The sequence below is a fragment of the Myxine glutinosa genome, chromosome 10 (genome assembly GCF_964187855.1).
Source record: "Myxine glutinosa chromosome 10, kmMyxGlut1.1, whole genome shotgun sequence".
NCBI lineage: Eukaryota > Metazoa > Chordata > Myxini > Myxiniformes > Myxinidae > Myxine > Myxine glutinosa.
In genome coordinates this window covers 18,696,938-18,711,842 of record NC_136270.1, presented here as the reverse complement: position 1 = coordinate 18,711,842, position 14,905 = coordinate 18,696,938, and the positions used below count along the sequence as shown (strand labels likewise).

At 45.6% G+C, this 14,905-nt stretch overlaps 1 protein-coding gene across 3 annotated transcripts in view; it reads right to left on the bottom strand.

Moving 5' to 3' along the window:
- PTPN2 (protein tyrosine phosphatase non-receptor type 2) overlaps positions 1-14,905 on the bottom strand; it is a 77,795-nt gene that overhangs the window by 31,015 nt on the left and 31,875 nt on the right. For 2 of the 3 annotated variants that reach the window (XR_010985819.2, XM_068126991.2), the window contains exons 4-6: positions 13,242-13,340; positions 7,724-7,861; positions 7,074-7,283 (exon numbers count right to left, since the gene is read on the bottom strand). Coding sequence is in view for 2 of the 3 variants with exons in the window: in XM_068126991.2 (XP_067983092.2) it covers positions 7,074-7,283; positions 7,724-7,861; positions 13,242-13,340 (447 nt within the window). In the remaining variant the exon portion in view is untranslated. The remainder of the gene's footprint in view (positions 1-7,073; positions 7,284-7,723; positions 7,862-13,241; positions 13,341-14,905) is intronic. The other variant, XM_068126992.2, reaches the window with a different exon arrangement.

Sequence of the window (14,905 nt, the reverse complement as noted above, 5' to 3'; positions counted from 1 at the left end):
CATGTGTTCCTCCAAAAAAACAGGTCCTGGATCGTAGTGTAGATATCAGCGTAATCGTGTAAATAATGCTCCCTACCGGCTGTATGTTTAGTTTGCGAATTCTTTCCGGATTCGGTTATCCTGTGGGTGTGTTTCTGTGAGGAGAAGGGTGCAACGTCGCAGGGGGACATATTTACTCATTTGTGAATATCTGTAAAACTGTCGCACTCAGGGTAGAGTTAATAGTAGAGGGAACTACATTGCGTGCCACACTAAAGTAGGTAAAAATTTATCGGGTCGGGACGCCCCGAGGGTAGAGAAGGGTGCAATGTTGCGAATATGGAATTTGGCCTCCATATCCGCTTGTAAATATTCCCCTATTTTCTCCAATACTCCCCAACTTTCCCCAATCCCCCATTCCCTAGTCCCATTGCATGTAAACAACAATCAGTAGAGCCGACCTTCCCCTTATTCCCCCATTAAATGTCGTGCCCAGGTCCACCGCACCACACGTAGACAACTTTCGGACATCTTCCTAGTTATTCTTAATCTATGTCAGTTAAGGCCTCGTTTCCATTAATTATGACTCTTCGTTGCACCAGAATGTGATTATATGGCATCAGTAGTGAGTTTAGGACCTTTCCCATACCTCCTCCCATCTTCTTCCCCAAACAACAACAATAACAACAACTACAACAACAATTACAACTACAACTACGACTACAACAACAGAGGGGCGGGGAGTGTGCGTCCTCACACCGGCTCGGTTACCCGCCATGACCATGCGCTCCACGGCGTTACCCCGAAGGGGCTGGCTGTCAGCTCCTCGTCAGGGGCGGAGCCAGTAACCCCCCCACGCACCCAATGAGAAGCAACGTGCCGATTCCATCTGGGGCGGCGCTAACGAGCCGAGGGCGTGTCACTCCCCGCCGGATATACGCGGCCCCGCGCCGGATGTGACGTGAGATGCGCCTCAGCTTGGAAAGAGAAGCCACCGCCACCCCCAGCGCGACGATACCTCCCCGCATCTTTGGACCGGACCGGACCGTACTGTACCCTGCCCCGAGCCCAGGAGGACCTGGAGCCATCGATACCCGCTTTCCTGCCATCAACCCCCGTGTGAGTCAGCCGTTGTCCCGTTTGTCTGTCGTCTGTCCGGGGTTAATATAAGAGTGTGTCTAAGTGCCTGTCTTTCTGTGATTATACCTCTAGCCCCTGTAATCTGACCTTTCCGTACGAATATAATCTCCTCCGGAGGTCTTGAGAATTGAAACATTGGTGTCGTATTGTGTTATTGTAATCCAGCCGGGTGTCTTCTTTTTCTTATTGAGCCAGCATCGCGCGACTAGTCAACGTTCGGGCACAATTGGGTAACTTGTGCAGACGTGGTCATACCATAAAACCGCTCGGTAAATAACATCCAAGCCACGTCTGTAACAGGGATTATTTATAAGGGATTATTACAATATTTACAAAGTGGAGGGTTCTAAAAACCGCAACAATATATATATACATATAAATATGTATATATATGTATGTATATATATATATATATATATATGTATATATATATATATATATATATATATATATATATATATATATACGTGTGTGTGTGTGTGTGTGTGTGTGTGTGTGTGTGTGTGTGTGTGTGTGTGTGTGTGTGTGTGTGTATACAGTCACGTGAAAAAGTAAGTACACCCCATGTAAAGTTTTGACTTTTTCAACATATTTCAACATACAACTATTTGATCTTCATTTCAACAATCTATCTATAATTCCACTAATCTCTGTGTGTATGTTTGTTTGTTTGTTTGTTTGTCTGTGACCGCTGTTTCTCGACAACTACCGGTCCGATATACTTGAAACTTGCCAGGTATATTGCTGGGGACCCGAGGATGTGCCTTTTCAAGGTTTCATATTAATCGGACAATTACTTACCGAGCTATGTCCAAAAAACGATTCAACCAATCAGAGAGCAGCGAGCTATCGCGTGTGCCGAACGTGGCGAACAGACTCTGCCTCGGACGGCACATTTGAGAGCGTATTCATTTATTTCACGTTGGAAAACTATGTTGCCGTTAAACTATGTTTTAAAACTAATTAAAACTACTATCTATAATTCCACGGGTCCGATAAAAAACACCGTACTCGCAAGCCGTTCGCTTTGGACCAAACCATTTCATGTAAATAGAGGGGGGGGATTGTCACCGTACTCGCAAGCCGTTCGCTTTGGACCAAACCATTTCATGTAAATAGAGGGGGGGGATATAATTTTAGATATATATATAGTACGGGCATGCCCTAGTTTCAACAATATTGATAGATAAAGGTGATATAATATAACAAATATCATGAAACATTGACATTTTGTAGTCCATTGTACAATTTAAATAAATATAAATGCAAATTTCGCATGTGGAAAAAGTAAGTACACCCTTGGCTCTAATAGGTGGTATTGCACCCTTTGGCAGAAACAACCTCAAGTAGGCGTTTCTTATAACTGTCTACCAGTCTCTGACATCGACTGGGAGAAATTTTTGCCCACTCCTCCATGCAGAATTCTTTCAGCTGTGCGATGTTTGAGGGGTTTCTTGCATGCACAGCTCGTTTCAAACCCCCCCCCCCCCACAACATCTCGATGGGATTTAGATCCAGGCTCTGACTTGGCCATTCCAGAACCCTCCATTTCTTTCTTTTCAGCCATTCCTTGGTGGATTTACTGGTATGTTTAGGGTAATTGTCATGTTGCAAGGTCCACCTTCGGTTGAGCTTCAACTTTCCGACAGATGGCCTCACATTATCCTTAAGCACCCTCTGGTACAATGAAGAATTCATAGTGGATTCTATGATGGTGAGCTGCCCAGGCCCTGATGCAGCAAAGCTGCCCAAAACCATAATATTTCCACCACCATGCTTTACAGTTGGTATCAGGTTCTTGTGGTCAAATGCTGTCTTTGGTTTACGCCAAACATGTCTTCTGGTACTGTGGCCAATTAGTTCTACCTTTGACTCATCTATCCAGAGCACATTGTTCCAGAAGTGCTGGTCTTTGCCGAGGTGTTCATTGGCAAACTTTAGTCTTGCCCTGATGTTCTTTCTGGACAGCAAAGGTTTCCTCCTGGCACACCTCCCATGTATACACAAAGAATTAAGTTAAGCACCCCCCCCCCCGTTTTTTTACAACCTCGCACATTACAAGTTTGTTGTCGTCAAAACAGTGTAATATACCCATGTTATTGCTATATTTTCTGGAGAAGTGATATTATGGTCACATAAAAACATAACAATCATGCCGTTTTCAATATTTTATTCTGAATAATTTAAGGTGAAATTTTTTGGGAATTTTAGGCATATTTTCACCTCAATTTAAGTATGGAGCTATAGGTCCATCACGGACAGTGTGGATGACGTTTATGTTTTCTAACGTACAGTCATTGTTCTGAGAAGACCTCTAGCGATCTTTGCGTCAATAACGTGTGTAGGACACACGTGATCGGATCACTGACTCAACCCTACGTCTCATAGACCCTGTAAGCCGTCGTATGCGTTGCTGTGGCAGGTTGAACCCCCTCGAGCACGTTTGGGACATGTTGGGACGACAAATTGCGAAGATGGTCCCTCCAATAGCCAATCTGGATGAATTGGAACGTGCATTACATCGGGAATGGAACAACCTGCCACAGCAACGCATACGACGGCTTACAGGGTCTATGAGACGTAGGGTTGAGTCAGTGATCCGATCACGTGGGTCCTACACACGTTATTGACGCAAAGATCGCTAGAGGTCTTCTCAGAACAATGACTGTACGTTAGAAAACATAAACGTCATCCACACTGTCCGTGATGGACCTATAGCTCCATACTTAAATTGAGGTGAAAATATGCCTAAAATTCCCAAAAAATTTCACCTTAAATTATTCAGAATAAAATATTGAAAACGGCATGATTGTTATGTTTTTATGTGACCATAATATCACTTCTCCAGAAAATATAGCAATATCATGGGTATATTACACTGTTTTGACGACAACAAACTTGTAATGTGCGAGGTTGTAAAAAAACGGGGGGGGTGCTTAACTTAATTCTTTGTGTATAGATCAAATTTGTGCAGCCTCTTTCTAATGTTAGACTCGTGCACTTTGACATCAACAGTGGCAAGAGCTACCTGTTGGTCCCGTGATGACATTTTGGGGTTCTTAGAGACTTCTTTCAACATCTTGCTGTCTGCTCTCGGGCTGAACTTGCTGGGGCGGCCTGGCCTGAACAAGTTGGCAGTTGTTTGGAATCTTCTCCACTTGTAGATGATCTTCCGGACAGTCGAATGATTGATTTCAAATTGTTTGGAGATCTTTTTAAATCCCTTCCCAGACTCGTAGGCATCTATAACCTTCTTTCTGAAGGCCTCAGAAAGCTCTTTTGATCTAGGCATGGTGATGCCGCACACTTCAACAACACAGAGCAAACCAAACGAAATGTCTGAGGTTTAAATAAGACAGGTTCCTCCAAGATCCTCTCTAACGATGTTCTAATCATTTGCACCTCAGCTGGTGCACCTGATTCTAATTTTAGGTATTTGAAGTAGTGATAAATGTAGGGGTGTACTTACTTTTTCGACATGCGAAATTTGCATTTATGTTTATTTAAATTACACAATGGACTACAAAATGTAAATGTTTCATGATATTTGTTATATTATATCACCTTTATCTATCAATATTGTTGAAATGAAGATCAAATAGCTGGATGTTGAAATATGTTGAAAAAGAAACTTTACATGGGGTGTACTTACTTTTTCACATGACTGTATATGTGTGTGGGTGTACATGTGTGTGGGTGTATGTATATATGTGTGCATATATATATATATATATATGTGTGTGTGTGTGTGTGTGTGTGTGTGTGTGTGTGTGTGTGTGTGTGTCTGTAAATAAGAGAGAGCCATAATTGTGAGGAACAGAAATGAAATAACGGGGGGGGGGGGGTGTGTGTGTGTGTGTGTGTGTAACTGCATGTAACTGCATGTGCAGGTGCAGGTGCAGCATCTAACTCAATGTCGAAATATCACACACGTCCATGCCCGTGGGATTCCCACGGGTGACCCCACTAGTCATGTTATGTTTTGACACCGAGAGCTGTTCCATTGAAAATTCTCTATCGTAGTGTTATGTCGGTGGGGTAGTGATGACTTTAGACCAGGTAAATTTGTATAGGTAGCATGCTCCGAGTGTCATGAAGAAGAAGAACCACCACGTAAATAAGTCGGGAATTTGTTTAGCCCGGATGTCAGACTAAGTTGTATATTTGTCCCCATCACGAGGGGGCAGGGCATGTTAATTAGCATAGGGAATAAGGATAAATTATCCCTTGTATGTCTTACCCTCGGTGATTTATCCTTTGTCTCTTTTGGCACCGCACCATAGACACTCGTTAGAATTGCCCATTAAAGTACACTAAATAATAATAAAAACCAACTGGAAGCCAGGCATCAAGCACTAGGGCTGACAAACCTGCCTGGCAGACACACATAGCTCAGGCAGGCCGAGAGCCACGCCCAGAAGGGCAGTGATTGGGCGGGAGTTGACCAACAGGAATGCCGGGATAAGAAGCAACTTGCTGATTGGTCGAGGGAAGGTCAAGTAGGAAGCATCATGCTGATTGGCAAGGCACAACCAATGACGTCAGAAGGCGGACTGCACGCTGATTGGCGGGGAGCTGGGCCTGTGGTGTTGGCCTGTGGAGATTTGAAGAAAAGGGTCGATGATGTCAGAGCGGGACGTTAAAAGAACTCTCTAACCGGCATTTTCTCTCTTGCGCTCTTTCCTCTCTATCTTGCCTTCTTCTCCTTCTCGCTCTTGTGCCTGCTCACGTTCTGGACCATGCAAACGATTGTGCGTGGACGACAGGCTCCAGGAAGCGATCGAACTGACCGTGTTCAGAGACTCCATCGGGAGATGTGCAGAGGCAGCAGGAAGAGCCGCGGCACAGGAACTGCGGTTCGCCGTGCGGACGAGCGTGGCTTTCCTCTGCAGCGTGACAAGGCCTAGTGAACAAAGGCGCATGGAGGCCTAGTGAACAAGGGCGCATCGAGGCCTACTGGGTGTGTTCTTGCGCACGGACCTCCGGGGCGTTGGCAATTCCTGGCGAACCCCCCCCCCTCCCTCTCTCCCCCACCCCCCCTCCCCCTCTCCCCCACCCCCTCTCCCCCTCTCCCCCACCCCCCCTCCCCCTCTCCCCCTCTCCCCTCCTCCCCCCCCCCCCCCCCCCCCGAGCTGATCAGAGCTAAGTGCATGATAAACCACACGTTTTTATTTTCCAGTTTATTTTAATCCTTCGTCTGTGTTTTATGTCGGGTGTGGGGGGATGTCCCGTTAAGGAATTTAGTTTACCGTCGCGTTTTCTTGTTATCGGCATTTCTTTTAATAAACCCTTTTGATATTTTTGTACATTTCTAAACCCATTTTTGTTTGAGTTATTTTCTACAGGTTCGGCGGACCACAGGTAAGCTCTTCAGTTTCCCCTTCTCCCTTTCTTCCCCCGCGTGTATGAAGTCCGCATTTGATCGTCGCCTCGGAGTTAAAGCTTGCTCGGCTAATCTATTTCCTGGTATGGATTTTAAACGCCAGAAATGCAACAGTAGTTTTTGTCCCAAAATAAAAGCTGTTTCAGTGAAAGTGCCTAAAGGTAAGCAACTGCATCCTGAAAAGTTTATGCTTTGTATCCCAATGATAGGCCAGATCTGCATCCAGACCTTAAACCAAAATATAATCAGCTTGGTCTCGTCACCGACTCAATTCATCCACCAAGTTTTGTCATAATCCGACCACAAATTTTTGAAAAATATTGCTGTATATTATTTTTGGCCCTATCTCTCAGTGGTGTAGAATCACTTTTGAAAATACATTCTCATATGTGAATCCGGATCTTCACCATAATCGAATCAATTCTTCCTTGTCACACACTCAACATATCTACCAGGTTTCGTCCAAATCTGTCCATAACGTTTTGAGATACCATGCTCACAGACAGTCAAACAGACAGGTAACAAACCAACACGTTTATAAATAAGAACATTTCAAACAAATTGCTGATACCATCAACAAGCAGGAATCCACAAGACAGAAAGTGCCGGAACGGCCGATGCCGGCGCTGCAATGGACAATGGCGGGTCCATGCTCGGGTCCGAGCAACTCAGAACTTCTGACTCGGAAAAGAAAGTCGAGGAAGAGGTCAGGAGATTCTGGGATGCCAAAATCTGGCCAGGTGGTGCAATGAAATTGTGTGATAGACCGCGACTGCCGGCTCTGTGTGGAGAAAGATGTGAAAAGTAGGACGGTGAAATGGAATAGTAATAGTGCACAGCCATATGACAACGCATATCTACTATTGTTCATACTACACTACTTTCCTTAAGTTATCGGGCTCTCAAAATATTCACTAACATTGAAGATTTATGATGATAAAGACAGTGAATGTCATTTTAATCAAAACACCTCAATATACAACAGAACTCAGGTCAAAGTTATAAGCCATTTAGACTATCGAGCTTGTTTCTCCTCCAATTTCACACAACTTGTGCCCCGTTATATTGCCTTTCAGCATCGGGTTATCTTTCATTTAAATCACACTTCCGAATCATAAATTAACAGGAAATGAGTTATTACATGTGGAAACAGCAGCATTTGCTAACATTACAATGACACACAACCTCAAACCTTTCAAGAACTCGTTAGGGTAGTGATACCTGTATGTGCATGAGTTGAAGAGTTCGAACAGTGTAGGCTGCCTCTCCCTCCTCCTTTACCAACGACACCTGAAGGCCCTGTTCATGAAACACCTTTTTCTTACCAGGCTCACGTGGCCAGTATCGGTTACACTTTACCTTGTGGCAGAGGTGATACGAGAGAAAAAGTTGTTTAATCAATTTTTTTTGGACAAAATGCAATCATTTTTAAAATACCTGTTTATCCAATTTTTCAAAGAATAACAAGGAAATTTGATGCAGGAAGCCATTCGGTCCATCATGCCTGCGCCACACCAATACCAAACGATATAAATGTGTCAAAATGATTTCATAAAATTGGGGGAGGCGTGAGGATGAGAAGTGTGGCAGGCCCAGGGATATCACAAGGGTGTAAATAAAAATGGGGGATTGTTTTAGTTGTTATTTATTTATTTATTTATGGGGGTGAGGCGGGAGGTGGGCGAAGGCAATTTTAGGGTGAAGAATATACAACACCGACCACACACGAAACACAGATGTACACAATAATCCATCCATATTCAAGTTTTATACAGGTCCTGCCAATATCCCGGTATCCCTCTATCTCCAATACTTATTTATTGGTGATACAAATCTCCAATACCTATCTAATTCAAATTTAAACTTATCTACTAGGGATTTACACAAATGAAAATAAAAGTGGTTTAGGGTAAGACACAGAGGTCAAAATAAATAAATAAGGGGAGTGACACAGTGCGACAACTAAGAGCCAGGGCCAGGAGATTAAGAGGGAAGAAGAAGTTCAAGGAGTGGCAGAAGGCGAAGGGTATGGGGGCAGAAAAGGCAGCGCATGAAAGTTATAAGGCAGCCAAGAAGGCTGCAAAGAAAGAGGTAGCAAAGGCGCAGGAGGCATGTAGGAAAATGTTCGGAGAACGCTTGGATTTGGAAGAGGGTCAGAGAGCGGTATTCAGGATTGCAAAGCAGATAGCGAAAGAGAGGCGTGATGTGATGGGGGTGAGTTGCTTGAAGGATGAAGTGGGACAAATCGTTGTGGACCCAGATGGAATTAAAGGAAGATGGAAAAGATATATGGAAATACTGTTGAATGCAGAGAATGAATGGGATGGCAACAGAGAGCAACCCAGTTTTAGGACTGGCAGAGAAGCCAACCGAGAAGGAAGTTGAGGAAGCGATAAAAGCAATGAAGAGTAGAAAAGCGGGAGGGCCGACAGGAGTTGTGGGAGATATGTTGAAGGCAGCGGGAAATTGGGGTGTGAAGCGAATGACAGAGATCTGCCATCACCTGCCAATGTCTCATTGACAGAGATCTGCCAATGACAGAGATCTGCCACATGACAGAGATCATCACATAGAGGTGGAGAAAGAAGGCCGCATTCCATTGAATTGGGAACTGAGTACCCTCGTCCCTCTATACAAGGGGAAAGGTGACCCTCTGGACTGTGGCTCTAATCGAGCGATAAAGTTATTGGAGCATGGAATGAAGGTATTGGAAAGGGTGCTGGAGAGGAAGATAAGGAAGAAAGTGAAGATCGATGAAATGCAGTTTGGATTTATGCCAGGAAGAGGTATGACAGACGCGCTTTTTATTGTGAGGCAGTTGCAGGAGAAGTACATGGAGAAGAGGAAGAAGTTGTTTCTTGGGTTTGTTGATCTGGAGAAAGCATTCGATAGGGCTCCACGTGAAGTAGTAACATGGGCATTGAGGAAGTTAGGAGTGGAGGAATGATTGATCAGAGTAGTGATGGCAATGTACGAGAGAGCGTGCACAGCTGTAAGGACGAAGGACGGGAACAGTGGTGAGTTTGAGGTGAAGGTGGGAGTGCATCAGGGGTCGGTACTAAGTCCACTACTATTTGTAGCTATGATGGAGGTGCTGGCTCGGAAAGTAAAGGAGGGTTTACCGTGGGAGTTGTTGTATGCAGATGATCTGGTGTTGATTGCAGAAAGTATGGATGGACTGAAGGAGAAGATGAACAAGTGGAAGGAATGTATGGAGACAAAAGGTCAAGGTGAATATGGGAAAAAACGAAGGTGATGGCAAGTGGTAAAGAATGTGGTGAGGTGGAAAGAACTGGGAAGTGGCCATGTGCTGTGTGCAGGAAGGGTGTCGGAGTGAATTCCATTCAATGTACAATGTGCGCTGAGTGGGTTCATCAAAAATGTAGTGGTTTGAGAGGGTCATTAACCGGTGTGGCAGCTACATTCAAGTGTAAGGTGTGCACAGAGGGAGCTGCAGATGGAGGAAATGTTGAGTTGGATCTTGGAGACGGCATGAAGCTAGAAGGTGTGAAAACATTTTGTTATCTAGGAGACATGCTGAATGGAGAAGGTGGATCAGACTCGGCAACGGTTGCTCGAGTGAGATGTGCATGGAAGAAGTTTCGGGAACTGAGTGGCGTGCTGACGAGGAGGGGAGTGTCGTTGAAGCTGAAGGGAAAGGTGTATGCTGCATGTGTGAGAAGTGTTATGATTTATGGGAGCGAGACATGGGTAATGAACGTAGAGCAGCAACGAAGGCTGGAAAGGGTGGAAATGCGAATGGTTCGGTGGATGTGTGGAGTATCGTTGATAGAGAGGAAGCCAAATGATGAATTGCGAAATATGATGGGAATAGAGCCTGTGATGGATGCTGTGAAGAGAAACAGTTTGAGATGGGTTGGTCATGTGTTGAGGAAGGATGAAAGTGACTGGTTGAGAAGAGTGATGGAAATGAATGTAGAAGGAAGTAGAGGGCGGGGAAGACGAGAAAGACTTGGCTAAAGATGGTCGAAGAAGAGATGCGGGCAAGGGGGTTAACAAGGGGAGATGCAGAAAATAGGGCAAAATGGAGAAGATTGTCATGGGGAACGCAAGGCTAACCCCCGCTCTTGCAGGGAAAATGGCCTTAAAATGCCTGTTGTATGGAACAGGCACTGGCAGAGGAATTTAACGAACATGCGGGGGAAAACACGTGAATGGCATGCGTAGCCAAGGGCTTGCATGGCTCCCTCTGGAACTCACTCACTCATCTCTTTTGATGATGCAACCAATGATGGCAGCAGCAGATTTAATTCAGAAGTGTACAGAAACATTTTGCTTGCCTGTGTGCAAGGAAATGCCTCCAAACTCATTCGGCAGTGCTTCACCATGCAGCAAGATAATGACCCAAAGCACACTGCCAACCAACGCAACCAAGGAGCTCATCAGGTGAAAAAGTGGAAGGTTTCAGACTGGCCATGTCAATCTCCTGATTTAAATCCAATGGAGCATGCGTTTCACTTGCTGAAGAGTAGACAAAAGTCAAAAAAAACCCAAAACAATTTTCGGTTTTTGAATGATTAACGCATTCGAGAGGCCACATTTGTGAGGCCAATTTTACCCATCATGTTAACATCTTAATTAAGTTATTTTTCACATCTGATAAAATAGTGGATGATCGGAGCTCACCATCTCACCAATTATACAGCTATCCGGGTTGAAATTTGAAAAAAAAAAATTGGCTTTTTATAAAGCATTGTATATGCATCGACCATAGGAGACCATGGCCACTGTGAGAAAATACATTTTTTAAACCCCTATTTAGGTGTGTCGAGGTAGAAAACGAACGTAATCCTATAAAGTTTTGTGGCGATTAACATTGGGAGCTCAGATGAGTAGGGTCACAAACAAACAAACAAACATTTCGCGTGTGTGTGTATGTATGTATGTATGTCTATATATATATACAGTATATATATTGTTGCGAATATGGAATTTGGCCTCCATATCCGCTTGTAAATATTCCCCTATTTTCTCCAATACTCCCCAACTTTCCCCGATCCCCCATTCCCTAGTCCCATTGCATGTAAATAACAATCAGTAGAGCCGACCTTCCCCTTATTCCCCCATTAAATGTCGTGCCCAGGTCCACCGCACCACACGTAGACAACTTTCGGACATCTTCCTAGTTATTCTTATTCTATGTCAGTTAAGGCCTCGTCTCCATTAATTATGACTCTTCGTTGCACCAGAATGTGATTATATGGCATCAGTAGTGAGTTTAGGACCTTTCCCATACCTCCTTCCATCTTCTTCCCCAACAATTACAACAACAACAGAGGAGATGGCGGCGGAGCGGGGGAGGATGCGTCCTCACACCGGCTCGATTAGCGCCATAGACCATGCGCTCCACGGGGTTACCACGAAGGGGCTCCTTGTCAGCTCCTCGTCAAGGGCGGAGCCTGGTAAACCCCCCGCACGCACCCAATGAGAAGCAACGTGCCGATTCCACGAGGCGGAGCTAACGAGCCGAGGGCGTGTCACTCCCCGCCGGATATACGCGGCCCCGCGCCGGATGTGAGAGAGATGCGCACCCAGCTTGGAGAAGGAAAGCCACCTGCGAGCGCTCGCAGGTGGCTTTCCTTCTCCAAGCTGGGTGCGCATCTGACTCAGCGCTCGCAGGTGGCTTTCCTTCTCCAAGCTGGGTGCGCATCTCTCTCACATCCGGCGCGGGGCCGCGTATATCCGGCGGGGAGTGACACGCCCTCGGCTCGTTAGCTCCGCCTCGTGGAATCGGCACGTTGCTTCTCATTGGGTGCGTGCGGGGGGTTTACCAGGCTCCGCCCTTGACGAGGAGCTGACAAGGAGCCCCTTCGTGGTAACCCCGTGGAGCGCATGGTCTATGGCGCTAATCGAGCCGGTGTGAGGACGCATCCTCCCCCGCTCCGCCGCCATCTCCTCTGTTGTTGTTGTAATTGTTGGGGAAGAAGATGGAAGGAGGTATGGGAAAGGTCCTAAACTCACTACTGATGCCATATAATCACATTCTGGTGCAACGAAGAGTCATAATTAATGGAGACGAGGCCTTAACTGACATAGAATAAGAATAACTAGGAAGATGTCCGAAAGTTGTCTACGTGTGGTGCGGTGGACCTGGGCACGACATTTAATGGGGGAATAAGGGGAAGGTCGGCTCTACTGATTGTTATTTACATGCAATGGGACTAGGGAATGGGGGATCGGGGAAAGTTGGGGAGTATTGGAGAAAATAGGGGAATATTTACAAGCGGATATGGAGGCCAAATTCCATATTCGCAACAATATATATACATACACACACACACACACACACACACACACACACACACACACACACACACACACACACACACACACACACACACACACACACACACACACACACACACACACACACACACACACACGCCTAAACTTGAGGATAATGATAACGCAGTCTTTGAATGCAAGGATCCGGCAGAGGGTTTCTGGGGGTGGGATTGACGTGGTCGCTCAGCGACTCCCCAGATCCAAATGTGGGAAACCGGGTCGGACCAGCTGGACCATTATATTATGAAGATAAAGGAATACGATTTGTAATACCATCTGCCACCAAAGTTGGCGCTATTTCCACCATAGAGTGTACATATACTATACCCTAACTCTAAACCTCGCATCAATACGATTTCAAGCAATTACCTCAATATGCTGCCGGTAAACTCGGACTTTGAGAGAAGAGCGAGAGGTTATTAGTCCATCTCACCTTGTGGCTCTTTAAGAGACAGCAAAGCATGACAATGGCAGCACTCCGTTGCTGCCAAATCATCTGCCATAAATGGCCACATGTGCTTACCATGGGACCCTGCACGCACATACATGCACACACAACCCTTAGACAAATGCATAAACACAAACCCGATGCCTATTGCAATCACTTTGGCATTTTCTAACAATGGTATTTCCACCGTGATGTTCAAGGGTCCAGCCTCGCTCGGTGGTGTAATTGTTGGAGTGTCTGCTCCGAGTCTTTGAGGTCGGTGGTTCAAACCCCGGCTGAGTCATAGCAAAGACTTTAAATGGTACATGCTGCTTCCTTGCTTGACATTCAGCATTTAAAAAGGTAAATAGCATGGACAATCCCCATAAGTTGGCATCCCTGGGGAGGAGGAAATTCCTCCTTAGAAAATGCCTCTGAGTGTGGTGAAAAGGCAGCATTGTTGTTGTGATGTCACTGGTACCCAGAGTACCCTGGGAAGTGATGGCACTTTCCCCAAGCTCAGTGGCCCTGTTGGTCTCATTTAACAGTATTGTGTGGTGTGCTGGTGTATGTTCATCTATGTCCATGTGTATGTGTGTAAGCTCCACTAAAAGCATGAGATAATGTTTAAAAAAAGGAAAATAAAGTGGTAAGCAGACCATTGAAGTCACCTTTTCCAGTGTCCAAATTATTTTCCTTGCACACTTTTCATGAGCACCAAAACAGTCACAAAGTTAACAATTCAACCTTACATGCCTCCAGGATTAGGAGAGCCAACAGCAGTAGGCATTGTGAGATACAAAACACAGAGATATCTCATAAGCAGGTGCGGACCCGTGATTTTAGATATTGGGTGTTTCTTTTTATCATAAATTATAGACAAACTAGTGGGGTCACCCATGGGAATCCCACGGGTATGGACGTGTGTGACATTTGGACATCTTGATTTACATGCTGCACATTAAATTTTACAAAATGGTTAAAATGGTGTAATGAACACAATTGATTTATTTCACATAATATGTGACCACTCACTCCTCTCCACCCTCACGCCTCTCCAATGCCACTCCTCCTCACACTCCTCTCCAATACCTCCTCACACTCCTCTCCAATACCTCCTCACACTCCTCTCCAATACCTCCTCACACTCCTCTCCAATACCTCCTCACACTCCTCTCCAATACCTCCTCACACTCCTCTCCAATACCTCCTCACACTCCTCTACAATCCCTCCTCACACTCCTCTCCAATCCCTCACACTCCTCTCCAATCCCTCACACTCCTCTCCAATCCCTCACACTCCTCTCCAATCCCTCACACTCCTCTCCAATCCCTCACACTCCTCTCCAATCCCTCACACTCCTCTCCAATCCCTCACACTCCTCTCCAATCCCTCACACTCCTCTCCAATCCAATCCCTCACACTCCTCTCCAATCCAATCCCTCACACTCCTCTCCAATCCAATCCCTCACACTCCTCTCCAATCCAATCCCTCACACCCCTCTCCAATCCAATCCCTCACACTCCTCTCCAATCCAATCCCTCACACTCCTCTCCAATCCAATCCCTCACACTCCTCTCCAATCCCTCACACTCGTCTTCAAATCCTCATACTCCCCTCCAATCGCGCCTCACTCACCTCTCCAATCGCGCCACACTCTCCTCTCCA